Genomic DNA, 27685 nt, shown 5'->3' on the forward strand with positions numbered 1-27685 from the left:
AAGAGTGGTGAGGGGGGACGGAAAAGCAGAATTACCTGTAGCTCTTGTTCTGCCATCTCGGGCGCTCTCACACACCTTCACCTGCACAGACTTGAAAGTCCAGTTTCACCAGAGGCTGAGGCTCCAGGAAAAGGGGAGCGAGTTCATTGGATCAAACATGTCACAAGAGTCGGACAAGTAAGTGGATCACACGCGCCGGCTGCTGCTGCTACCACTTTGGGCTGATGGCAACTGGTTTGTTATTTTTTTTTTAAGTTGCTATTGTTGGTATTTTTTTTTTTTCTTTCTTTTTTCTTTTTCTTTTTGGTGTATCCAGACTTTTCCAGATTATGTTTCTACCCTGGTTAAGAGGAGAAACCCTGCAAAAATGTGAATGTTTAATACCCCCTTTGGGCCTTGATAGTAAAAGTAGGTTTTCCTCTTTCCTTCCTCCCTTACGAATTATCTCAGCCCCGGTCTCCCAGGACGAATCCTTGGATACTGGCAGAAGTTTTGGGAGAAGAGGGCGGGAGGCCTGTTATTCCCCCTCTCTTCTAGTTGCTCCCACCGCTTCAGGCTCCTAGGGCCATTTGGAAATTCATCTGAGTTCCTTCGATTTGCCCAAAGGGCCTGCTGTAAAAGCGAGTCTTGGCGGCTTTTGTGTGAGCGCAACAAAGAGCCTTTATCCTGAAGCAGAAACGGCCATCTTCCCGCACTGGGCCGGACGGTGTGCGTGTGCGCGCCCGCGTGTGCGCCCCCGACGGGGAGGCGAGGCGCCCGGCGGCCCGGGTCTCGGGGGCGGCGGGCGCCGGCCCCACCCCGGTCCTCCCGCCCCCCCCGCCCCCTGTCGCCCCCCCCCCATTGTTTGGCCACCTCACGCAGGTGCGGGGGGACCGGGCCTTTCGGAAGTGAGGGGGGTTGATTGGAGGCCGCAGTCTGCGCCGCGGTAGGGCGCGAAGGGGCGCCTGCGACTTATCGAAGTCGCCCCCGCCCGGACGGCTTCCGCGGCTCGGCCGGCCCAGGCGCCCCGCGCTGGAGGCCGCCACCTCGGGCGTGGCTAGCGGGACGGCGCGGGAAGCCGGGCCTCTCCGGGGGATTCGCGCCTGAAGAGGCGGGGAGCCCGGCTTCCCGCGCCTCCGAGGGCCAGCCGGGGGGCGCGTCCGCCCCGTCCGGGACGGGAACTCTAGACGCGCCGGGGCTCGGCGGCCTGAGCCGCGGGGCGCCGGGCCCGGGTCCAGTCTCGTCCGGGCAGCCTCCCTGCAGGCCTGGCCCCCGCCTCCAGGCCGGCTTTGTGCTGGCAGGGGGAGGTGGGGCCGAGGGCGGGCGCGAGGGGGAGTCGGAGGTGGGTCCCGCGGCCTTTCCTGGGATTCGGTGGCGACACTCCCTTCCCCCTCCTGTCGGGCGCGTCCCGGGCTGGGAACGGGCTGCGTCCTACTGGGAGTGCATAGAGAGGCCACCTTTCCGCTTTCCCTGGTAGCTTTACCCCGGCCGTGTGGCCACCCCAAGGAGACCTTCCTTAGGGCGTCTCCGCGGGGCGAGGGCCGGGTGCCCGGAGGCCGCGGGCTGCCGGCGCCCCTCCCGGAGAAGAGGCCAGGGACCCGTCTCCAAGTGAGGGACCCTGCGGGGGCAGCGGGAATGCCCCGCGGACCTGTCCAGGGATGGAGGGGACCGTCCTCGAAGTTATGTCCCGGGTAGGGTAGGCGTAACTAACATCACAGGCTATCATACTTAAAAAAACTCACAGACACTAGTACCACTTTGCCCACTGATGAAAAATTATCTGCGAGCTACGCGCCGGAGGGGAGGAACTAGTTACAAACACTGGAAGAGGGCGGGAGAAGAGGTAGGACTGGGAAAGTGTGTGATAGTCTGAGTGTGCCCTCACTCCCACCCCACATTCTCTCTGTGACCTTTAAGAACTCACCAGTTGAGTTTGAAAACTTCGGTAGCCAAAAGCCGACATGGCAGCAGGGTTTTTTTTGGTTCGTTTGATCTTCGTGTTGCAAATCTAGTGAATATAGGATAAGACATGTAATTCCTTAAATCACACAACGTTTGATTGCACCGCTTTGTTTTGTGATACAACGGGACTCGAATTTAGAATAAAAAAGGATCGGCTTTTATTCTAACCGGTTATATTTAGCGCCAATAAAGATAATTTAGTATTGAGAATAAGTTCTAATACAGTCAATAATATTGTGTTAACTTTGGTGACGTATGGTAACTAGATTTATCGTGGGGATCATTTCGTAATGTACATAGACAGCGAATCACCATGTTGTACACTTGAAACAAATAATATTGAATGTGAATTATATTTCAATTAAAAATAAATTTAGAGAAAGAAAAGTTCAGAACACTAGCAATCTAGTTCACTGCGATACATTATCTAATTTTTATGGGTAATAACTATCTAGGGTTATGTATACTTACATTTAATGAAAGTAACTTTTATCTAGTCATGGTTTCCAAGACTTCATTTTGTTTCCCGGGAAAAGTAATACTAACAATACCCCAAAGAGACTGTTGAACCCCATTTGCCTCTCTTTGCTTGGACTATGGAGAAATACTTGAAATTAATAATTTTGGATCATTTTTGCAGATTCTAGCCTCGTTTTCTTAATGTTAATATTCTAATGGCTGGCTGGCACGGCTGTGTCCAGGTTTTATGAGCTTGAAGCTTATGCAATTGTGTTAGGTGGAGTAGGGGTGAGGGCTCTTAAAAAAAAAACCAAACAAACATGTGAACCTGTTTCTGGAGGTTCCTGCCAGAGCAACCAGGGTCCTGAAGCTTGAACTTTATCAGCTTCACAGTAAATCCGTGCAGGAGGCCTGTCTGTATTTTCTGGAACCAACCTAAAAGAATACACACAGGAATTTTTTTCTATAAACCCATCAAAGTGTAGGTAAGCTTTTGGATAGCATACGAAGATAATTCCAGTTAGCAAGTCTGGACTAAAGTAGCATCATCTTTTTTTATAGTTATGAACTTTTCAGATTGAAATGATCTGCTTTTTATGTTCTGCAGTGTTGATGCTATCGCTATTTAAAACAAAGTATTTTTAGGACAGTTTGTCTTTGTACATATTTAAAATTTTTCTACTCCCCTTTTCTAACATTTTATGAAGATTTATGATCTTTGTCAACAAGCATGTGTATTCTAGCCGCACAATGATAGATTTAGAAACTCTTATTTTGCTGCCAAAATATTCAGAATATATATATGATTTATTTGAAACCCACAGGTGTTTTTCATTACCTATATGTGTTTTCTGATTACCTACCACTGCAACATTCAGATAGGTATTATAGACGAATAAAAACATGTATAAAGTGGGCCATGTCCTCAAGTGACTTGCACTCTAGCAGAAGATGAGACATGAACAGATATTATATAAATCTCTGTTCTCCCTACCCACCTGGCTTTTGCCTTAGGACAATTACCTTTAGTCATTCTGTGTGTTTTATCTTAAGGAGTTCAGCCATTATACTAGAAAGGAAAATGTCCGAAGTTATAGATACCTCATGTGGGTAGCCTTTCATGTAATGGGATGAGACATTTTAATTAATCTTTCTACTCTTTAGTTTGATAACTGTGTATGTTTCCATTTGGCTATAATTTTTTTTTTTGCCATGCCACACAGCTTGCAGGATCTTAGTTCCCTGACCGGGGATTGAACCTGGGCCACAGCAGTGAAAGCATCTAACCACTGGACCACTAGGGAGTTCCCTAAATTATCTTTTAAGATCACAAATACTAAGCTAATCATATCTTCCTCAAAGCACTAAAACTACCCACTCATTTACTCGACAGATATATCTTGAGTGCCACTATATACTGAGCATTGATCCTGGCCTTGAGGTTCATTAGCAAACAGAACAAACTCCCTGCCACTGTAGTGCTACCATTGTAGTGCCAGGAATCAATAAAGAAGTAAATACATAACAAGTTGGATGATGATAACTGCTACAAAGGAAAGCAAAGCAGGCTAAAGGGATTGAGAATAATAGGGAATTATTTTATATAAGGTGGTCACGGATGGCCTCTCTGATGAGATGACCTTTGAGCAGAAACCTGAAGTGAGGGATCAAGCCCTTGGAATAAGAGTGTTACAGGCAGATGGAAGAGCAAGTGCAAAGGCCCTGAGGTGGGAGAGTACTTAGCATATCCTAGGATCAGAAAGGAGCCCAGTGTGGGTGGATCACAGATGTAGAGAGACAGTGGTCCCCTTAACTAACAATCAATTCTCTACTATAGTCCAGACACTTGTACGCTCAGAACCAGACAATACTATACTTATAAATGGTCCTGGCAGTCAAAGAGGGGAGTAAGTAAAGAATCAGCTAATAGTGTGAGTCTTGTTTCTTCCCCCAGGTTCACCAGTTTAATGGCAAGAGTCCAGTGTTCTCCTCCCTACAATGGATTAAATTTTGCATGCTTCTTAATTTAGAGATGAAAAAATTTCACACATATTGGATGACCCCTGGGCATTAGAACTGAAGAAACGGGACCAACATGGTGTTTGCTTTGACACTCCCACCTGTCTAAACCTCTTCATTTAACCTGCCACCCTTCCTGGCTTTCTCAATTAGCCTCCAGCTTGCCCTTCCTTTCTCTCTGCCTCATTCAATTTCTGGAGACTTGTATCCATCAGAAAACAAACTAGTCCCCTGTGTTTGGAAGTGAGACATGCAAACAGTTTGCTTTGGTTAGTTTTGTATCTTTGATGAAATAAACTAATATACAGGCAAAATTAACCTACCTGAAAAATAAGAAAATGCTAGACAATAATATGAAAGTCTGGATTGATTAAAAAAAAAGGCTGAAGATAATTATGTATATGCTTAGCAATAGGAATGTCCATAGGAATTCTTTAAATCACTGCAACACAAACTCATCTGATTACAAAAATTATCACCTGAGGCACTTGGTAAAACCTCACTCCCTGTGCCCCACCCCAGAGCTGTAGAATCGGATTCTCTTGAGAGGGGCCGGGGCATCTGCATTGGGTTACTTAGCAAAATAATGCTTTAAATGAGTGCTTACATAATAAATTCAATTTATATACAACTTCTCAGGTATATATCCAGTGTATTAGTGAAATGAAACCTGTGGGCTTTATTTTATGTTTGTTATACTACTTCTGGATGAGCAGCCTCTGATATATATATTTTTTAATACATTTATTTATTTATTGGCTGTGTTGGGTCTTTGTTGCTGCGCACAGACTTTCTCTAGTTGCGGAGAGCAAGGGCGACTCTTTTGTTGTGGTGTGTGGGCTTCTTGTTGCTAGAGCATGGCAGTAGTTGTGGCACATGGGCTCAACAGTTGTGGCTTGTGGGCTTTAGAGCACAGGTTCAGTAGTTGCAGTGCATGGGCCTAGTTGCTCCTTGGCATGTGGAATCTTCCCAGCCCAGGGATCGAACCCATGTCACCTGCATTGGCAGGCAGATTCTTAACCCCCACACCACAGGGAATTCCAGCTTCTGATATTTTAACTTGGGTTTAAGAGTTCTTAGGCCTTCTCTCAATGTTGTTTACTTTCATTGTTTTGCTGAACTGTCCCTTCTGGAAGAATGGGCTCCTTTTGACAGGTCATATATTTCCAGAGCTGCTAAATACCTGATTTGGAGTGATGTCACCCATGTGGGCTTCTGCCAGGCCCAGAGCTTTTAAAAGGTCAAGCTCAGATTTTAGGCTGGATCCCACTCACTGGGGAGCTAGGTTGGAGATAGAAGGCCAACCAGTCCTTCCACAGTTTCACATTAGAACGTGAAATTAGTGTTCATTTTTCTGGGCACAGTTATTTCATTGAATTTAGATTCGATTTTGTAGCATGAAGTCAGAGATAAGGAGTTCTGATCTGTACGATCTGATATTGGTCTGTGGTGAAATATTTAATGGGATGATGGTTGCAGTTTCATTTCTAGGGCTAATGGTAGCTTTAAGTATTACCCTGATAAGATGGTACTAGGCTTTCCGTTGATCTGTAATTAGGTCCTGTTTTAAACCGACCACAGAGACCAGGCCACCCAAATGGACCCAGTGCCACCTGATTTAAGGAGGATGAAAAGTAAGTGCTGGAGCAGTGATGAAGAGCTGTATCTAGCAATTTCTGCTATACTCTGCAAAGTCAAAAGGAGCATTTAGACATATAACCAAGTAAGTCTAACATACATAGAAACATTTATACACCACCACCATCCAAGAACCCCAAGAAGTATTTGTTTGAAATCTATAGATAATTTAAACAGAATTATTATTTTGACGTTAGGTTATTAAATCTAGTTTTTTTTTTTAAAGTCTTAGGAAACTCAAGCAAATACTTTGGTTCCTCTCGGTTGACTCTGATACAACGAGGCATACGTTTCAGGTTAAAAAATAAATGATTTGGTTAAATAGTATTTTCTCTCTCTCTTACTTTGTTCTTAGTCTGAAACAACATTTTTTCCCCTCTTTCCCTCCCTCCCCTCTTTCCCTCCTTGGTCTGTCTCCTGACGCCACTTTCCTGACTTTTTTTCCTTCCATATTACTTGATAGGAATTGACACATGCATATCATCCATGCAGAGAGAGAAACATGAATCTGATTGTAGGTGTTCTTTTAGTCAGTGGACTTTGCTGTGTTCTCTTAGCATTTACAGCATCAGCAGCCCGTGCTTGTTACCTGAGCCAAGAGTTAAGATGATGGCAGTAGATGATGCCACCCTATCTAACTCAAGTCACCTGAGTTTAACCTTGGAAAATGTTTCCTTTTAAGTTCTTCTTAGCATAAGGTAAGCCTCGTCCTAAATGAGAGTCCTCACTCATGATCCCTGGCATTCACTTTGGGGTACAGACACTCTCTTCTTTTTCAAAAGGTGTTCAAGGATTCCTGCTCAATTATAAAAAACGAGGTCTAAGCTGAAATAGGGTAGTGACTGGTTTGGCAAACTTATCCAGGAAAAATTCCTTGGCGAGCAGCAACAGGCTGAATAGGAATTTCTGCTTTGGCCCCAGAGGATGAGTGCATTGCTTAGTAACAACAACATATACCTGGGAATCCCTCAGACAGTTTGAAAGGTCTTCAGATTTAGGCCTCCAAAATTCAGATTCGCTCTACCCTCTACCTGCCCTGTGTATTTCCATCCATTAGAGAAGTCCCGGCTCCTTGGTTCTGTTTTATTTATTTATCCATCCATTCATCCATCCATCCCCAGAAAATTACATTTTATGCTGTAAGTAAGTCTTTTAACGGTCTATGGTAAAAAGGACCGGGGCAAGTGGGATAGAAGCAAGAAAGTACTTTAGGGATCTACCCTCAACTCCCACCCCCATTTATATTGGGAAGAGAATTAGGTGTTTTAGTTTAGTGTGTTCTGGTGAGTAGCAGGATTAAAGTACTATTATTTTAAAAAACAGCACATTTTGATTTGCTACATAAAATACCCACCAAGCACACATTTTTAGAGTTCTACGGAAAGTACTAAAAAAGCTGGTACATTTCAGGGGATTCCGCATCACGTTTTGACAATCTGTCGGGGTTATGGAGATTGGCCGTGCATTTGAATGTGCATTCAGTGGAAAGCAGTCGCTGCCTGTGGCGATGAAGAGCCTTATTTTACTTTGTAATGAACAGGGCAGTGAACTTTGTGGGGAGCACTTTTAAAGTGATCTGACTTCACATTCACTCCCAAGGAAATGCTTCCTTTACAAGTGTGAATGCAGACAACCCTCCAGAGCCGCAAAGGAAAGCAAGACTGGCTTGCTGCTGCTTTTTATTTTGGCACCCGCCTTTGGTCCGAATGCTGAACGTACATGTATAACAAACCTCCAGGGCCAGGCTCCTGAATTTAGATTGGGGTTTTAGAAAAGGGGGAAAGGTTGACGTGAAGGGAGAAGAATGGAGAAGAGAGGAAGAGAAAAGAAGAGGAAGAAATTATGCTTTAGCCACTGATGAACTGCCAGCCTTTTCTCGGTAGTGTGAGTTGCCGTGCTTGGCCTGCAGAGCTGGGGTCCAGAGAGGATGACATGTGCTGTGTGTCGTTCTGGGGGATTGATTCTGATTTTAACTTGATGCCTTGAACCCTAGGTTTAAGACAAGCCTTACAGATCATACAGGGTCTATGAGTAACCAAGTGTAGGATTTGGAGCTAAAAGTTTGATTTGAGGAAAAAAGTGCCTTACATTCTTTGAAAAGTTGCATATTGTGTGTTGCATATTGGCATTGTGTGTATGAATTGAAAACCTGAGGTTCTGATTAATTAAAAAAATATACTGCCTTTTTTTTTTTTTGGTAGGGAGTTTGGAAACAGGGGAGGCATTGCCTATTTGCTTCTTAAAATATGAACATGAGTGTATGAAATACCTGGTTAAGATTCCGACAGTATTACTGTGAGTTAGAATGGACTTTCCTTCCCACACTCACCCCGAATCCTTGGTTTTAGTTCTCAGTTCAGTGAGCCTCAGAAAATCACTGCTTTCTGTACTTCTTGAATCTAACTTTTCAAAGAGGCAAGGAACAAAGGTAGCTTTTGCCTCTTTCCAGTATGGCCAATACGATAATTAACATCAGATCAGAGGGTTCTTCTTTCATTATTTTTCACCTGTAAAATGAAGTTAAACTAAGTGATCTCTGAGGATAATCACCTGCTTCAACATTCTGCGAGTCTCAATTTCTCCCTTCCAGAGGGGTCTGGGCTGGTGGTGGCTCACAGAATGATGATGTTAGCGAGATAGGAGAGTACAGGGCGGAGAGTACAGGGCGCAGTGGGACCTGCTTCTGCTCCCATGCCCCCCTCAATCATTTCATTTTAGCAAAATAAAAGGTGGTTTAAGATGACAAAGAAACAGACTTCTGGCAGGCGGGAGGAATTCAGAGGGCCACATGGAATTCAGACGGGCAGCTAGGCAGTAAGATCAATGGTTTACCTAGTGGACCCGCACAGCCTCACTGGGCTGGGAGATAAAGGTACAAGAAAATCAGATAAAAAAGGCTGGCAGGTACTCTGAGAACTCTCTTCCGAGAGAGCACCCAGGAAGTGGTTTACTTTGCACAGGCTTGTGGAGTGAGACAATTTTGGAATGGATGGAACATTGAATAAAATTTAGTAAAATGAAAACAGCAGCAAATGGGACTTCTCTTTCATCTTGCTGCCCTTTCCTCTCCTCCTCTCCCTCCCCCATCCTCCTCCTCCTTCTCCCCTCTCCCCCCCTCCCCTCCTCCCCCTCCTTCTCCTTCCTTCTTCCTTTTTCTCCCCCACCCCCACTTCCTGATTCCTCCTCCTCTTAATAAAACATAATTTAGGGACACCCATTATCAACCAGTATTGCCAAGCTGGTGGTTTAATAAGTGTTCAGAAATGGTATTAAATAATATAAGGATAAGAATAGTACCTGCAGTTTCACTTGGATTATAAGATAATATACACAGGGAACTCTGCTCAATGTTATGTGGCAGCGTGGATGGGAGGGGTGTTTGGGGGAGAACGGGTACATGTATAGGTATGGCTGAGTTGCTTTGCTGTGCACCTGAAACTATCACAACATTGTTAATCGACTATACTCCAATATAAGATAAAAAGTTTTAAAAAAAGACAATATATTATTTCACTCCAGGGCACAAAAATGACTATTCATATAGGTCAGGAATAAAATCTCCTTCTCTTGGTATCAGGACAAAATGGACTGTAGTCCCTGGAAGGTTCTCAAAGTGGAGGGCTTTTGATAGGTTACAAGACCCTTTAAGTACATTTATGGTTCCTGTGCATACCATGATTTTTAGCTGCTTTGGAATCTTGGTGGCTACTTTTAAAAGTATGAACATCTGAAGTAGTTTTGAAAACATTTTAGAAAAGCACAGATGTCTCAGTAGAAATATGGTCCACAAACATAAATTCACAAAAGCTACAAGTGGTTAATAATCCAAGAAATACAGATTACAGAACAGGGAAGCTCGAGGTTTCTCTGTCAAATTGGCCAAGATTAACAAAACTGGGTTTGGGTAAAATACATTTCTAGGAAGATTACGAATTATTACAAACTTTCTGGAAGACAATTTGGCAGAACTGGTTGAAGTGGGCCTACCTTTGACACCTGAATCCCAGTTTTAGAGCTTTATCTTAAGGAATAAATTGCAGATATTAATTGTAGGAATATTTTTTATAGTGAAACATCAGGAAAGCTCTAAGCACCCAGCTACAGTGGACTGGTTTAGTAAATCACAGTACAGTGAGATGATGGGACACCATGGAAGCACTGTAAATCATATTACACAAAAATATTTAATGACAGGAAAATGGTCACGGTGTATTATGTTAGAATGTTAACAGGCATAGAAAATGAATAATAAACTATAATAATAAGACCACAATAGGTTAACAGTGGTTTGCTCTCTGCATGGAGAAATTATAGACATTTTTGTCTCTTATTTGTGTTTCTCTGTATTCTTCTAGTGTGCTGAAGTGAGCTTGTATGTTTTTGCAATTAGAAAAAAATCTAAAGGTTATTTTTAAAAAATAGGCATACGGCCACGGAGACATTTAAAAATAACACACACATACTCAAAATAAGATGGGAAAGCCTGCCTGCTTGCTTGTTCCAGGTAGAATTCTTCTGCTCCCTCCCTCCTGATCCAGGCCCAGCCACTCTGATCTTTGCAGCTATGCCACGTGTGTCTTCCGCCCTAAGATTCGCTCACCTGTACACTTATGGGTTAGTGTCTCAACAACCCTCTTTGGATTTGCCTAATTATCAGGTCCAACTATTTTTCAAAACTGCACAAATCGGTGTGGGAGTTTCCAACGTTTCTATAACTTGCAATTGGGGGTGGAGGGGGGTGACTATGCAGAAGAGAAACCTTTTCATCCATGCAATAGGCTGCATGCGCCTGCGCAGTTTCCCTTGGAGAAATTTCTCTGTAGGCGGGGCTGCCTTCCAAGCCATCTCAGACTTCCCCTGAGTGCACGTTCTTGGGAGCGACTCGGTGGTGGGTCCAATTGTATTTAATCGTTTGCAGGAATGGGGAGAGCCCAGAATATGACTTCCTCTAAAAACAAAAAGTAGTTGTAGGCATGGTTGAATTTTTATTTTTTTAAACAACAATTTATTTTTTCCATAACATAGATGTGCTTTTACCTGGAGGGCCGAGCGTGTGACTCATCTACCTGCTTCTACAAGCTGGTACATAGATCATGCCAGACGCGAGCTGGAGTCAGTTAGTTAAGCTGTATGAGATTGCATCACTGGATTTCCTGTAGGCGTCTTTAATGGAGGCTTTGTCGCAAATGTGAAGTTATTTACTTATCAGAATAGCCAGGGAGCATCCACAGCAGGGAACAAAAAGTACACGATGTGAACTTGAGGGAGAAAGTGGCCTCACAGAATCACTTAAGTTGCCAAAAATATGTCAGGGGGAAAAAAGGGGGGGGGGGGAGGTTTAAAAAGAAAATGGAAATGAGCTTTGCCAGTGAGAGCAAAACCAAAGCAACGTTAGGTTGTGGGAATCAACACAGAGTTTGTGAAACAGGAACTCGCAGATATACCTTTTGATTGTGGATTCAAAAGTGAAATTTGTCCCCTTTTCTCCCATGCCTCCCTTGCTTCCCCTCCCCATACTTTTCTTCTCATTGTGCATAAATTCATCAGATCTCAAATACTGTACATTACATTTTGAAAAATCGTTATCTTCTTTGGACGTTCAAAGCCTAAATCAGGGCGCACATCCTTGTAGGGCTTGTGAGAAGGAGGTGAGGAAGGGCTACAGTTTGTCTTTTTATCCTGCGTTTATCTTCAATTTCAGTAAACAGCCTAAAAGGTGTGGTTTGTATTCAGCCACACAAAACCACAAATTTACTTTCTGAATTTGCCCACAAATCTTGGAACACAGTTCATTTATCACTTCTTGTATCCCGAAGAATTGGCTAGCGGTTGTAGCTGTTTCTCTTCTCTTTTCCTCATCTAAAAGACCCATATGCTTTTTTTTTTGTGGCTTCCTGATCTTTCCTAAACAATAAAATACTTATGTGGTCAATACCCAGGACATATTTAATTACAAGTTGGGAGGTTTTCTCTTACAGGGTAACCAACGGTTGGCCAGGGAAACCGAATTGAACATGCTATTCTGAGCTTTCGGGACTAACCAGATTTTGTTGTTGTTGTGCCAAATATTCCTGGAATATGGTGATTTTTTTTATGATTCTGAGCTATTTATTGTACTTAGTATTTGGTGGGTTATTTTATAAATCACTGTTTTGAAGCGTTTCTGAATGACCTACCTCACTGCTTTCAGTGCTGTGGCACAGGCCAGCTTTTATTGTAACTATTTTATGGTGCAGTTTTGCATTTGCAGTGTGTTTTCTTTTTTAAGTACCATTTCTTGGGGAGGCTTTTTTTCTGATTATGAAGATAATATAAGCTCATGAGAAAAAACTGGGAACTAGAGAAAGGTATATAGAAATTACTCATAATTCCAGGGCCCTAACACTTCATATATTTTCTTACAGTATCTAATGTGTGCAGGCATATAAATGTGGTTATAAAAGAGTATACAAATTATGACATCCTGTTTTTAGATCATTCAAGCCATTCTGCATTTTCTATTTAATGCTATATTATTGGCATTTTACTAGTCTCTTAAGTATTCTACATAGCATTTAAAGATAAAATCTACCATCTCTTATTTTCTATATTTAGGTTGTTTTGCTTTTTCATTATTATAAATCATGCTTATACATAGATCTTTGTATCTATGGTTATTACTTTAGAGTAGGTTTCTGGAAGTACAAGAACAAAAGATAAATATTTTTAGGTTCTTGATTTATACTTTGAAAATGACTTCTAGAAAGATTGTTAAGATTTGTGTTTTCTCCCAACAGTGTTTGAGAGTGTCTTTCTCGCACCTTTTCACCAGTATGTGAGAATTATAATTTTTTGGTCAATTTGAAAAGCAAAAAAAAAGTGTATTTTTGTTTTAAATTGAAGTCTGATAGTTAATGTGGTTAAACATTTTCTCAGATGTTTATTGGTCATTTAAATTTCTTTTTTTACTGAAGATCTTGCTCTTGCCTTGGCTACTATATATGGCTGTTTTGTTGTGTCCTGAATGAGATGACCTTGGGACTGAGATCAAGCTATGCTTCCCCCAGCCTCTGCCTGGGGAAAAGGGCGCCTTCCAGCATCTGTACAAATGCACCATATGGGTTAGCACTGGTCTGTTCTCATTTTTCACTCTTTTTTTTTTTGAGTTGGGATGCTGATATTTTTATTATTTGTGAGAGGTTTTTACACACCTAAAATTGTTAACTCTGGCTATAAAATTCCGGCTATAATTTCCTCAAGTTCTTGGTTATCATTTAATTTCATGATTTAAAAAATATTCAGAGCTTTAAATTTTTTGATGTCAAATATATTGGTCTTAGATGTGAGAGTACTTTCATTGCTTTCAAATGTGGAAAGTTTGAGATCAACCTTTATGGACTTAAGTCATTAAAATTTTTTTCTTTATTTTAGCCTTATTTTTAAGAGTATTTAAAAGTCCCTTTAAAGATGATTAATACATACTTAATTGTAAAAACATTAGAAAATACATCTACTCTCAGAACTACCACTCAAAGATGTTAATAGTAACACTGCTAACACTTTGACATCTATATTTTTACTTTTTTCTGTGCCTGAACGTACAAATATACTGTGTATACAGAGATGAGATAGTAATTTATATACTGTTTAGTAACCTATTTTTTAAATTAGTATTGATCACAGATAGCTTTTCATGGTGGTAGATATTTTTAATGGCCCATAGTTTTACATTGAATGGATTAATTTAACCAGTTCCCTGCTGTACATTTAAATTTTTCAGGCTTTTTACTATTAAAGTCAATATTTGAATGACTTCCAGCTAAATCTTTACACACTTCGTAGTTATGTCCTTGAAGTACATTCCAATGACTAGACATCCCTGATCAAAAGGCATCCTCTTTTTAAAGATATTTGGTTCATATTTCCAAATTGCCATCCAAAAATCCTCTCCTCATTAACACTCCCATCAACAATGTATCTGAGGGAGGATTTCACCTTCCTTCCCCAGCAATGCATATTATCCTCTTTTTTTAAATTTATTTTTTTAAATTGAAGTATAGTTGATTTACAATGTTGTGTTAGTTTCAGGTGTACAGCAAAGTGATTCAGATACATACATATATTCAGATACATACATATATACATATAAAAAGTGTATGTGTGTGTATATATATATATATACACTTTTTCTCAGATTCTTTGCCTTTATATGTTATTGCAAAATATTGAGTAGAGTTCCCTGTGATATACAGTAGGTCCTTGTTGGTTGTCTATTTTGTATATAGTAGTGTGTTTATGTTCCTCTGTTTAGCCTTTGCCAGTTTGATAATTTGAAATGGTAACTCGTTTTGAATTGCATTTCTTTCCATTTACTCAAATTGTATTTTCTATCTCAGGAGAACTTTATGTTTTGTTTTCATATATATAGTATTTTGATATCTTAAAAGCTCTTGTCGGGGTTTTATAAAGAGTTCAGCGTTAGTAAAAAGAGTTTATCAGCAGAAGGCCGAGCTGTGGCCTCTTCTCTTGGTACATGTCATTGGGTTTGAGAACTGTCCCTAATTCACAGCTCCCCTCCTCTGCCAATGAAAGCAGTGACCCAGGTCTTCACTCAAGCTCCCTAATCAAAGGCCACAAGTTCAGGGAACTTAGTCAAGGGCTAGGGAGCTCATATCTCCGAGCTGACTGGTGATGACTAAGCTCAGGATGAATACGTCCAAACAACAAGTGAGTGGTCACCACACAAATCTCTTCCACTTTGTGATTTATTGAGTGCCTGCAGGCCAGGCACAGAGCTGGGCACCATGCCAGGCACGGAGACCACAAAGATTAGACAGACTACTAGTTTAAGGTCTGAGAACCTTAAACAATATAATTAGAAAAAACCCAGTTTATATAAAAAGTGCACATTTACCTTTCATTCTTGAGGTAATTAGTTGTGGGAAAAGTGAAGGCAGGCAGGTCCAAAATCAGACAAAATCCTGTGAGTCTTTCAATTTTCTGCTTTATTTTGATTTGAAAAGATCTTCCACTATTTTCATTTCTCAGGTTTGGTTAGGCTTGGCTTGCATCCATTCCCCCCCCCCGCCCCGCTTTTTTGGGGGGTCTATTATTAGTGGTTAAGAAACACTTTGGTTGTTTATCTAAATAGTAGGGCTATTTAAAGTGGAGTCACTTTTCAAAGGTAAATCTCCAGGGCTCTGTAATTAAACTTTATATTAAAAAACTTTTCTAGAGCTACAGGTTAAAACATCTGTTTATGTTCTCTGTCATATGTACGTTGCTTGTAGCGTTAAAGGTAACATCTGTGGAAACTGGCAATTTATGGAAGTAATTTGGTACTTTTCTAAACTGAGATATAACCTTAAAACATCTAGGACAATTAGAAATTTATTTTTAAAAGTGTTGGTGACATTAGAGCCAGCTGCATTAATCAGGAACTCATTATCTGGTCTGTGAATTATCCAGGCTGTTTTCTTCCATCTTCCTCTTATAGTTAACCTTTTAGATACATAGTTTTTTCCTCCCTACAGTTGTAATAGAGAGGGCGCGAAGAGGAAAATTCAGCTTAATTAGTTTGGCTACTGATTAAAAGAAAAAAAATCTAACTCCAGTAGAACGTTGAACTCATTATTTTAAATACATTCTTTGATTAGGATTTCATGTGATACATGGTACACTTTCTCCTACTTTTTCAACTGTTCTTGAAGCTGTAAAGTTAAGGATTATTTGATTAGGAATTCTAGCATTTGCAAGCTATAAATAATGGCCTTTCCCCATGAAACCTATAAAGCACTTATGCCAATGAAGGGAAGTTTTTAAGTAATCGGTCATATTGCATATTTTTCTCTTTTTTTCCAATCTGACTTTATTTTTTTTTAATTTTATTTGTTTATTTTGTTTACTTATTTTTGGCTGCATTGGGTCTTCGTCACTGTGTGCGGGCTTTCTCTAATTGTGGTAAGTGAGGGCTTACTCTTCGTTGCAGTGCGAGGGTTTCTCATTGCAGTGGCTTCTCTTGTTGTGGAGCATGGGCTCTAGGTGTGCTCAGTAGTTGCAGCATGCGGGCTCAGTAGTTGTGGCACGTGGGCTCTAGGGTGTGTGGATTTCTGTAGTTGTGGCTCCCGGGCTCTAGAGTGCAGGCTCAGTAGTTGTGGCACATGGGCTTAGTTGCTCCACAGCATGTGGCATCTTCCCGGACCAGGGATCGAACCCATGTCCCCTGCATTGGCAGGCAGATTCTTAACCACTGCGCTGCCAGGGAAGTCCCCAACCTAACTTTATAATATAAATATTTGGCCATGATTTTGATTTTTTTCTAAATATTTTAATAGCTGCAGAGCATTATGTGTGTGGATTTATTGTCAACTTATGTTTAGTTTACATGTAGTTTGTTGCCGTGGTTTTCGCTATCATAAAATTATACTTTTACAAAAATCTTCAGACATAAAATCTTTTAAGGTTTTAGATTACTTCCTAGAATAAGTTTCTACAAGTGGAATTTACTGGATTAAAATGAATAAATATTAAAAAAATATTTCATTACACAAAACTAAATAAATTTAGGGAGAAAAAAATAAATGCCCCTTTTATAATTTTTTGTCTCCTACCATTTTCAACAGAATTTTGACAGTTTGTTGGATAACCTTATAGATGTGCTTCTAGGCATCATATCCCATATGAATGTGTGTGTATTTGAGAATCTAAAAATTTTCACAAATAAATTATTGTATATATTGCTTTATGATTTTGATTGTTCTATGTCAATAATAGCGACTCGCCTTTTTGGTTGCACAGTATTCCACAGTATGAATATACGAGTGACTAAAGGATAAATTCATAGAAGTGGAACTTCTGGGGCAAGGGTTTTGTATACTGAAATCTTATTTAGATTGTTCTCCAAAAATGCTACATTAATGTATACTCCAATCAATAACATTGGAATATGCTCATTTCTGAGTACCCTCAACCAATGAATCTTATCAGTCTTCAAAGTTTTTGCTCACATGAAAAATTATTCTCGTAATTTACATTTCTTGAATTCTTTTCACATATTTAAAAGCCAATTGTATTTTTCCCCACTGCGGACTGTTACTGTTCTTTGACTATTTCTCTATTTTGTTGTTGGCCTTTAAAAAAAAAAAGTTCTGTTGAGGTATAATTGACACACAAAGAATTGCACGTATTTGATGTGTACAATCAAAGAGTTTGTACCTATGCAAACACCTGTGATACCATCAGCACAATCAAGATAATAGACATATCCAGCACCTCTCAGAGTTTCCTTGTGTCCCTGTGTGTGTGTGTGTGTGTGTGTGTGTGTGTGTGTGTAAGAACACTTAACCATGGGATTTACCTTCTTAACAAATTTTGAAGTGCACAATACTGTATTGTTAACTATGGGCACTCTGTCGTGCAGCAGATCTCCAGAACTTGTTCATCTGGCATAAGTGAACGTTTAAACCCATTGTATAACATTGGTTATACACTCCCCATCTCACTCTCCCTGCAGTTGCTGGCAGCCACTGCTATATTCTCTCTTGTACCGAATGCATTTGACTACTTCAGATGCCTCATAGAAGTGGAGTCGTGCAGTATTTGTCTCTCTGAGTCTGGCTTTTTTCACTTAGCATAATGTCCTCCAGGTTCATCCATGTTGTCACAAATAGCAGGATTTCCCTCTTTTTAAGGCTGAATAGTAGCCCACATTTTCTTTATCCATTCATCTGTCAGTGGACATGTGGGCTGTTTCCATCTCTTGGCTCTTGTGAACAGTGCTGCAGTGGACTTGGGAGTACAGATATCTTCAGGATCCTGATTTCAATTCTTTGGGTATATACCCAGAAGTGGAGCTGCTGGATCATATGGTGTTCTAGGTCTTTCCTTGATGAATTTTAAGAGTTGCATTTGTACTGAGAGATTAGCCTGTTGTCTACTAGTTTGTTGTCATTTCACTATGTTGTTTTTTCGCTCTGCAGAGGTTTTTAAAATTTAGGTAGCCAAATTCATCTGTTTTCTTAAATGGCTTGTAGCTTTTATGCCTTGCATAGGAAGGCTTTCTCTGTTCTAAAGTTATGAACAAACAACCCCTATCCCAATACTAACTTTTCCCCAATTTTATTCTTTCATTCCATGACTTATGATTTCATATTTCCACTGAAAAGTTCGATCCACCTGGAATTTATTTTATGAAGAAATGAGGTAGGATCCTTACTTACTTGTTTTTCTAGATAGCTCCCCTATTTTGCCCATAGTATGTATGAAACAATACTGTTCATACTGTAATATTTCGCCTACTGATTTGAAATTCAGCCTCTATCATATGTTAGATATCTATGTATATTTGGGAGTATTTCTTAGCTCTTATTCCATTATATTGATCTATCTATTTATGCTTCAGAAGCAGCTATCTACCTATGTATCTTTATAAAATGTTTTAATATCTGAAAGTGCTGTGCCGTCTCATTACTCTTCTTTTAAAGAATCTTCCTAGTTATTTTTGCATTTTTTAAAATATAAACTTTAGAATCAGCTTCTGTAGTTCTCAAGAAATCTTGATTTGAGAGTGGGAAGGGAGGAAATATATTAAATTTTCTGGGTAACTTTGGCATAGAGTTGATATCATATTAATATTGTATCTTCCTATTTAAGAACAGAGTTCTATGTTTTGCTCTATTTATGTAACTCTTTGATGTTCCTCAGTGTCATTAAATTTTTTCTTCATATGTATCTTGTACTTTTATTGTTGTTTATTCAAAACGTTTGTTTATTCAAAAGTATGTTATCTTTTTGGTACTATTTTAAGTGGGGTCTTTTCTTTATATGTTTTAGCTGATTGTTTTTATGTAGGAAAGGTATTGATTTTAAAATATTATTTTGTATCCAGCCACCTTACTTTGTTCCTTTTTTTTTTTTTGGTAATAGTTGTTCAGCTGATTCTCTTGGATATCAGTCATGCTGTCATATTATGTGCAAATGCTGTTTATTCATGTCTTCCAGTTCTTTTTAAATTTCATTCTCATCTCTAAGTGTATCAGCCTATCACTATAGAACAATGTAAGCTAATACTAATAGGTATAAGAGTAGACATTCTTGTCTAATGTCCTTAGGATTTCAGCATTCAATATGATCCGGTCTTTGAAAAGTGTTTGATTTTATATGATCTTTTATCTGACCACCCAACTAAACTCCTCTGTTCTAATATCTATCTAGCCACTCATCTCCCCTTCCCCTCTCTCTCTTTTACTGAATCTTAAATTGTACAGCAATCATGTTGTCTACAGATAATGATTGTTTTTTCCCTCCCTTCCAGGATTTAGATTTCTCAGCTTGTTCTCTTTTCTTGCAATGCTGAGGGTGTCAAGTGCAATGCTGAAAAGCGGGATGGCAGAGGATGTTCTGTAAAGGAAGTGGTTTTCATGTCTCCCTTTAAGAGTGATGGTACTGTAGGTTTCTTGGCTGTCAACAATGACTTTCCTATTGGATTTTTTTTTTCTCTTTTTTTGTTTCTAGCAGGGTTGCTTTTTTTTAAAAAAAATTTATTGGAGTATAGTTGATTTACAATATTGTCTTAGTTTCAGGTGTACAGCAAGGTGAATCAGTTATACATATATCCACTCTTTTTTTTTTTTTTTAGATTTTTCCTATATAGGCCATTTTTTATTCTCTTCATGTAATGATATTCAAAAATAAATTTCCTAATTTTTTCAGAGCAGTCTTGTGTTCCTGGGATAAGCCTTGTGTGGTCATAACGTAAAAACATATCAATAGATTCAGTTCATCAGTATTATTTTGAGGATTTTATATCTGTATTCCTCCCAGTTCCACTGCTTACTGGCTTCATGACCTTGGGTAAGTTAATCCTCTGTGCCATAGTTTCTCCTCTTTAAAACAGGGATAACAGTAAGAGATCTTGCCTCTAGCATTGGGGTGAGGTGGGTAACTTTTATAACAGTCCGTGGTACATAGTAAAAACCCAATAAATGTTAGATATCATTATTATTGCCATTGCAACTGACCTTGGCCTCTTGTTTCCTGGGGTTTGTGTGTGTGGGTGCGTGTATGTGGATGCCTGCTATCTTTGTTGTGTGTTGATATCCATGTTATGCTAGCTGATTAGAATGAGTTGGGAAACTTTCCATGTCTTATTACGCTCTGCAATAATTCAAACAATGTTGGAATAATCTGTTCCTTGAAGGTTGCCTGGGCCTGGTGAAGGTCCTTGACTAAACTTTCGATTTCTTCTATGCTTCCTTTTTCTCTTCAAGCTTTCCACTCCAAGCCAAGTTTGAGCATTTATATTTTCCAGGAAATCATCAGTTTCAGATCTCCTTTTATCAGTGGTTATGTCTTCTCACTCTTTCTTTGTCTGATTTTACCTTTCCTACCATCACCTTCACTCTAGCCCCACCCTTCACTCCAGCCCCACCCTTACCCCCCCCCCCCACACACACATTCACACACATACCCACTGAGGACAGCTCATCACTGCCTTTATGAATATTTCACTAGAAAAGTTGGGCCACAGTGAACAGATTGGTGCAATGATTCCTGTGGATGGAACTGGGACCAAGAGGTGAAAATGAGCTTTTGTCTCAGTTTAGGTATTAAATACACATAAGACTATGTGTTAGTTCAAATGCTCCAAGAAGCAGTCACCAAGATGAAGTTAAACAAGTGAGGGTTCTACTAGGGGAATGTCTGTGTGAGGGAATGTGGGGAGGGGGCTGGGGAAGGTGAGCAGCCCCAGGCCCTGAGGCCAATCTGACCCTGCGTGCAGGAGAAAGGAAGTGAGATTGGGTGGAAGCCTCTTGCCTGCCCAGCGGTGTACAGAATCTCCTTAGAGCCTTGGGGTCCTCTATTTTGTGCCACCAGAGGAGTTCTGTGCCTGCCTTAGCCTCCGGGCTGAGTTTGGTCATTGGCTGGGGGGGTGGGGTGGGGAGGGGGAGGTGTCAGGAGGCCTGGCCTCAGCGGCTGCTGGGCTATTGTCAGTTCTCTGCCTGCTGCTGGAGATCTGTGGGGCACACTCCAGTGGCTGCCACAAAGTAAAAGCTTCCTGACAGTGAGGGCTTTCTACCAATGGAATGAATAGATTTGTAGGGTAGTGTCTTCTTACTGGCAGACTTTAGGCAGAAGGATGTTGGGTGCAGGGAGGTGTTTATATCTGAGGGAGCAAGTCTCAACCTTTGGGTACCATTTCTGCCCTCCTCCCCCTCCTCCCCACCCCTCCTTTCCTCTCTCCTCTTTCCATCTTCAGCCCCTGCTCCTCCTCCCACCATCTCCCTCTCCTCTTTCCTTTCCTCTTTCCCTTTTCCTCACTCTGTCTCTTTATACACACACTTACATAAGTGGTTGGGATGTGTGTAATCACTCTTCCTACTTCATAAGCTTTGTTTACAAATAAAAAAATCTCTCTTTTAATCTTGAAATTCAGCAGTACAACACCCCGCCCCTGCCCTCACCCTCTCCCTTTCCCAGGGTCCTGTCTCTTCATTAGATTCATGAATCTAGCGACTTGCTTAGGTCAAGGTTTCAGTCTTGATTGTAAGAAAAATAATAGGAAATAATATTATTTTCACAGGAAAATGATCCTGTGAGATCAGACTAGGGATCCTTGGTCTCTCCTGTACTTTCTGCTTTTGTTTCGGAGTCGCTATTGATAACCAAGGCGTGTTGTTGGCTGGTCACTACGTGTTCAGGTTACATGCGAGACAGTTTGTGTTCTCACACACGGCCTCTCTTCCCCTCAGGTGTGCCCATGGTGCTAGAGACTTGGGGCACCAGAGATTTCCAGCATCCAGCAGGTAGTGTGCTCAGGAAAACCTGGGGATTGCACCCAAGGCATCGGCCTGAACGACCTCTCTCCTTTGGGTGAGGCTCCCACTATAAGTTCCTGGCATCTCTTGCCAGCTGACTGGCATCGGGACCACTTTAATCTACCCGAGACGGCTTAATACGATTGAGCCTTAAAATACTGTTACTAGCTAACACAGGTATTGTGCCATGGGCACTAGTCCAAGCACTTCACATACATGAACATGGTGATTTCTCAGTCAAACCTCTGCGGGTGGATGAGAAAATGGGGACAAAGTTAGGTTAAGTGAACTGCTCGGGGTCCCAGAGCTGACAGGCAGCAGAGCTGGGGTTGGAAACCCTGTGGTCGGATGCCACCGTCTAAATTTAGTGGTCATGCTTCCTTGTCTGTTGACAGGGGACAGATAGGGGTCCTGCCCTCCTTCTCAGGAGATTCCTCACCTCCTTTCTCTTGCCGGAAACTTGGTAGTTCAGTGAGTGAAACGGGCAATCGTGGGCTGCCTCCGGGCTGCAGACGTGTTTCGTAGGACCCACAGAGTATTTTCTTAACATTTATTCTGTATCTTTATCAAAGAAATGTATTTAGTTTAAAATGTCAAATAATACTAAAAGGGTTTGTGAAAAATACTGGTTTCACAAGACCTGCTGTACTCCCGGGTTTCTGGTCTCGAGACACAGCTGTGCCCCACACTTTGCCTTTGTACGTACCTCCATATGTCTCAATAATGAATACTGCCATTTCTCCATCTATCCATTTAAGATGTTATCTATTGACTTCCAACCATGAAGATAATTTTTTTTTTATTTTGCTAACCAAAATAAAAAATAGTTATTAATCCTGGTGTCTCTGAAACATGGAAAAAAAGGAGAAAAGAAAAGAAGGAAGGAAGGAAGGAAGGAAGGAAGGAAGGAAGGAAGGAAGGAAGGAAGGAAATGAAAAAGGGGAAAAAGCCTTCTCACATTTCAGCCCCAGGTCCAGGTTAAGGGACTGACCCTTTAGGCAGGGCAGGCCCAAGGGCCAAGTCAGTCCTGGGCAGGGCTTTGGCTCTTCGGCCTGGCTGGCAGGTTGTCTGCCTCAGTTTGGGGAGCCCAGGCCTTGGACTAGATGGGGGGGTCAGGGTCAAAGGTCTGGGCCATTCAGTTCTGGTGGTGTCTAAGGCAGCCAGAGGTCAGAGTTCAGATGTGGGAGCCAAAGCCACTCAGTTCTGTGGCCCACAAGACAGGGCCAGAGGCCAGAGTCTGAGTTACTGAATCCTAGGCTGGGATCCAGAGGGAGTCAGACCAGTCGGTACGGATGTTCCAGCCGGGTCTGGGCAGCCTGGCTTTGCCTCTCCTCAGCAGGGTCAGTGGCCCAGCGGCTGCAGTGGGCATGCCACTCTCAGGAGCATTGCTGTCCAAGCAAGGAATGTACTGGGCTGTTCGGGGGCGGGAGGCTTCAGTGCCGAATTTGGGCTGAGGCTGATCTAGGGGTGCCTGAGATGTGGAGGTGCCTCGTTGGGGCTCCCTGAGGCTGGCTCTCCTTTGGTCCCTCCAGCCCCTCGCAACTCCCCAGCCTCCAATTCCCTCCCACTGGGACCCTCAGAACTCAGGACTGCAGGCAGGAGGCCTTGAAGGTTGGGGACCTTCAGCGGGGGCTGGGAAGCAGAGGAGGGTGGCAGCCACTGCAGGGCGGGGGAGGGGGCCCTCCCCACAGCCGCCCAGGGAGGGCCACCGGGCCCCAAGCAGGGCCCAGGCAGGGCCGGGTGGGAGGGTCGGTCGCCACCACCTGCTGTGTTCTCCGGGTGGGGTGTGCCGCGAGGGGTTATTGCTGAGGGAAGTTGAACCGCAGCCTGCCTCCGCTGTCTGCGCCGCCCTTCCTGCCGCTGTTGCTTCTGGCAGCACAGCCCCTAGGAAGCCGGCCTGGCTGTGCGGAGGGCAGTGCGGGCGAAAGCGCCCAGGCCCAAGGCACCGTGCCCGCCCCGCACCGGGGGTGGCTGCCCTTAGGCCTTGCTCGCGGGTTGCCCTGGCAACTTGGAGCAGGACCACTGTGGACTCATCAGAGGCGTTGCCCAGCGCTGCCTCCAGTAGCTTCCTGAGAAAGGGTAAATGAATGGGAGATGTTTTTGAGTCCTTGCATATCTGAAAATGTATTTTTTTCTACCATCATCCTTGATTAGTAGTGTGGTTAGATACGGAATTCCAAGTTGAAATTAACTTTTCCTTAGAATTTCAAAGACACTGCTTCAATTGTTTCTAGATTCCAAAGAGGCTCATCCTTTTTTTTTTTTTAAATTAATTTTGTTTTATTTATTTATTTATTGGCTGCCTTGGGTCTTCCTTGCTGCGTGTGGGCTTTCTCTAGTTGTGGAGAGCAGGGGGCGCTACTCTTCATTGCGGTGAGAGGGCTTCTCATTGCGGTGGCTTCTCTTGCGAAGCACCGGCTCTAGGCACCACGGCTCAGTAGTTGTGGTGCTCGGGCTTAGTTGCTCCGCCGCATGTGGGATCTTCCAAAGACCAGGGATGGAACCCGTTTCCCCTGCACTGGCAGGCAGATTCTTAAGCACTGTGCCACCAGGGAAGTGCAAGTCTGGTCCTTTATGTGTGACTTTTTTTTTCTCTCTGGAAGCTTTCAAAATCATTTCCGTATCCTCGGTTTTTTAAAATTTCATGGTAAATTTCATGCCTCAGTCATTTTTTTTAATCCTTTCACTTTTTGTACTTGATATTCCATGGACTTTTTGATCTGAACATCGTTTTTGATCTGAAGAGGTCCTGTTCTGGGGAATTTTCTAATATTATTTCTGTAATAATTACTTCCCATTAAGTTCTCTCTTCTCACATTTCAGAATTCATATTATTCTTACGTTGGGCCTCTTGGATTGATTCTACAATTTGCTCACAATTCCCTCCTGCTGTCCATCTTTGTCTTTCATGTATTCTGTTTTCTGGAGCTGTCCCTGCCTCTATCTGTAGAATTTTTGTCATTGAGGTCATATTTTTTTTAATTTACAAGATTCTACAAGATTCTACCCGCATGGACCCCCCCGCCGCAGACTTTCTGGCTGCACCACATGGCTCTCGCAATTTTAGTTCCCCAACGAGTCCTAACCCCTGGACCACCAGGGAAATCCCTCTCTCTTTTAAACAGCCTCCTCTTTTTATTTTTTTACATTTATTTTTATTTTTAAAAATTTATTTATTTATTGGCTGCGTTGGGTCTTCATTACTGCACACGGGCCTTCTCTGGTTGCTGCGATTGGGGGCAACACTTCATTGTGGTGTACAGGCTCCTCATTTTGGTGGCTTCTCTTGTTGCAGAGCATAGGCTCCAGATGCATGGGCTTCAGCAGTTGTGGCACATGGGCTCAATAGTTGTGGCTCACGGGCTTAGTTGCTCTGCAGCATGTGGAATCTTCCTGGAACAGGGATTGAACCCATGTCCCCCGCATTAGCAGGCGGATTCTTAACCACTGCACCACCTAGGAAGTCCCAGCCTCCTCTTTTTACTCCATAGATGCAGTAGCTTCTTTTCATCTCTTTGAGAATATTATATATTTTTCTCTGTTCTCGGCATTGTCTCTGTCGCCTGAAGTTTCTTGCTTTTGTTTTAATCTTCATGAACCTTGCCTCTCCATCAGGCTGTTCAATAGTTGAATGTAACAGCTTTGGGTGTGGGGTGGTGGGCAGGGCAGGCTTGTGGATTGCAGCTTCATTTCCCTGGGTGGTAATCCTTCAGTGACCCTTTTCTTTGGGTTACCTCCAGACTTCAGTATCTCTAGGACTTTTCTCTGGAGCTAGTGATTGTCTCTAGGGAGTCCCCTCTGGTTGTAAGTATGGGATGGAATTTTGGAGACTGAGGGGAGAGGGGCATCTCATGGTTGATTATGTTGTCCTTTTACTCAGACCCTCTCTTTTCAGTTAAAGCCTCCACCTTCTCCCACTGCGCTTGACGCTCCCAAACCCTGCCTTTGAGTTCAGTGTTACCAGAGAATTAGCCTACCAACCTAGGATGTTGCAGAGGTAGAAGTCTGGCTATTTGGGGTGGGAAAAGAGATCTTCGGAAGGGAGCATTTCTTCTTTTATGTACTTTTAACGAATCCTGTTTCCAGCCACTCCCCACACTCCCACATTTCAAGGCTCCTAAAGTTCCAATTGCTCAGCTCTTCATACTCTGCGCCGCTGTCTGCCTTCCTGCTTGGATCACCCTCTGCACGCACGTAAGCTTCCTCTCACTTCATTCTGCTGGCCCAGTTGCCACGCTTCTCATGTACATTCTCCCCACCTCCCAACCCCCTGCCATTTAACTGATAAAGCGGATAGACTTTCATCTCCTCTCCCAAGTCCTTTGAATTCCTTTTAAAAAAAATTTTTATTGGAATATAGTTGATTTACAATGCTGTGTTAGTATCCACTGTACAGCAAAGTGAATCTGTTATACATATACATATATCCACTCTTTTTTAGATTCTTTTGCCATATAGGTCATTACAGGTATTGAGTAGAGTTCCCTGTGCTAGACAGTAGGTCCTTATTAGTTGTCTATTCTTTAACTTCTTTAACTATTATTTCAGTGGGGTTTCAGAAAATTTGTTAACCTGCCATATTTAGCCAGAAGTTTCTGGGTACAATAACTGGGAATAGTGTTTGTCTTTTTGTTGTTGTTGTTTGAGGTTCTACTTCAGGGACGTTTATTATCTCTATATTTGTTCCTCTTTGTCTGTCCCTGATTATCTGTTATCTAATGCCTATAATCTCTCTTTCCCTTCTGCATTCACTGTGATTACTGAAGCCTTTCCTCCACCCTTAATTTCATTTTCAGTTTTCTTGGCATTATTTGTTCTAATACTGTTGTTTCCGTCTCTCTTTTCTTAGCTCTGCAGTTTTCCTTTTTACCTAATTCTGTTGTACCACCAACTTTGCACTTTTTGTTTTTTTGAATTCATGTTATTATGTTTTATAGTAGAAAGCAATTTCTGGGAATTTTTTTTTGGGGGGGGGGCATGAGTGGATAATTTAGTTTTCTTATGCGTGCTGTTTTCTTTTATTATTTGTCTGAATTCCTGTAGTATTTTTTGCTCTATTGCTATGCCATTTCTTTTTGACTTGTTCATGCTTGATATGTTCTAGTCAAACCTTCTTTTGTTATGATATAGTCAAAATAAATGATTTCTTTACTGTCTTTCTGCCATCTGAGATGTGTTTGCGTGCCCTTTCAAGGCTGGCTTGGAGCCTGGGCATTTGAAGATGGGGCAGGGTGGAAAAGCTCAGCCTGGCTTTGTGTAGCCTCTGAGTGACTTGGTTAAATGTTCTGTATCGAGTTCACTCCACATCTGCAGAAACGCGTTCTCTTTCCTGTCTTTGGGTTTTAGGTCTGTCCTCTGCTTGACCTCAGGATCCTTGGGCTTCTGCTTCTGCTAGAGACAGTTGCTTTGGTTGTTCACATTTCTCCTTTCCTTTCTCACTCCTGTCAGTCACTAGGGTTGAAAGAAAAGGGTATGTGAGAGTGTTGGTGCCATTGTTTATAGTTCACAGTGGGAAGTTGTCATGAAACTTCATCTGGAGCTTTCAATAGGCTTCTACCTGCCCTTCCCCCAGTTTTCCCTCCTCCAGAAGGTCTTGCGACATTTACCTACCATTTTGTTTTCAGTTGTTTTTCTTCACTGCTGGGAATATTTAGTGCTCCTCCTTCTTCCAATCACCTACCCTCTGTGGCTGGACCAGAGCAGCCAGGACAAAGACGGCAGGGAGTGTCCAGACAGCTGCCTCTATAACCCCACTAAATCGCAGAAGCCACTGGGACAAAGGGCTATGCTGTCACTCCAGTTGCCTCTTTCTGTCAAAGAAATCAGGCTGCTCC

The 27685-nt window shown here is 42.0% G+C and overlaps 1 protein-coding gene across 5 annotated transcripts in view; it reads left to right on the forward strand.

Annotated features, from left to right (window-relative positions):
• GRHL2 (grainyhead like transcription factor 2) overlaps positions 1 to 27685 on the forward strand; it is a 175059-nt gene that overhangs the window by 194 nt on the left and 147180 nt on the right. The window contains exon 2 of one of the 5 annotated variants that reach the window (XM_057736476.1): positions 90 to 177. The exons of 1 other annotated variant lie outside the window; for it this stretch is intronic. In XM_057736476.1, coding sequence (XP_057592459.1) covers positions 158 to 177 — 20 coding nt within the window. In that variant the 5' untranslated portion in view covers positions 90 to 157. Of the gene's footprint in view, positions 1 to 42; positions 235 to 6041; positions 6143 to 27685 lie in introns of those variants that run through there. 3 more of the 5 variants (XM_057736477.1, XM_057736479.1, XM_057736480.1) reach the window with 3 other exon arrangements.

The sequence above is a fragment of the Hippopotamus amphibius genome, chromosome 5, assembly GCF_030028045.1.
Source record: "Hippopotamus amphibius kiboko isolate mHipAmp2 chromosome 5, mHipAmp2.hap2, whole genome shotgun sequence".
Taxonomy (NCBI): Eukaryota; Metazoa; Chordata; class Mammalia; order Artiodactyla; family Hippopotamidae; genus Hippopotamus; species Hippopotamus amphibius.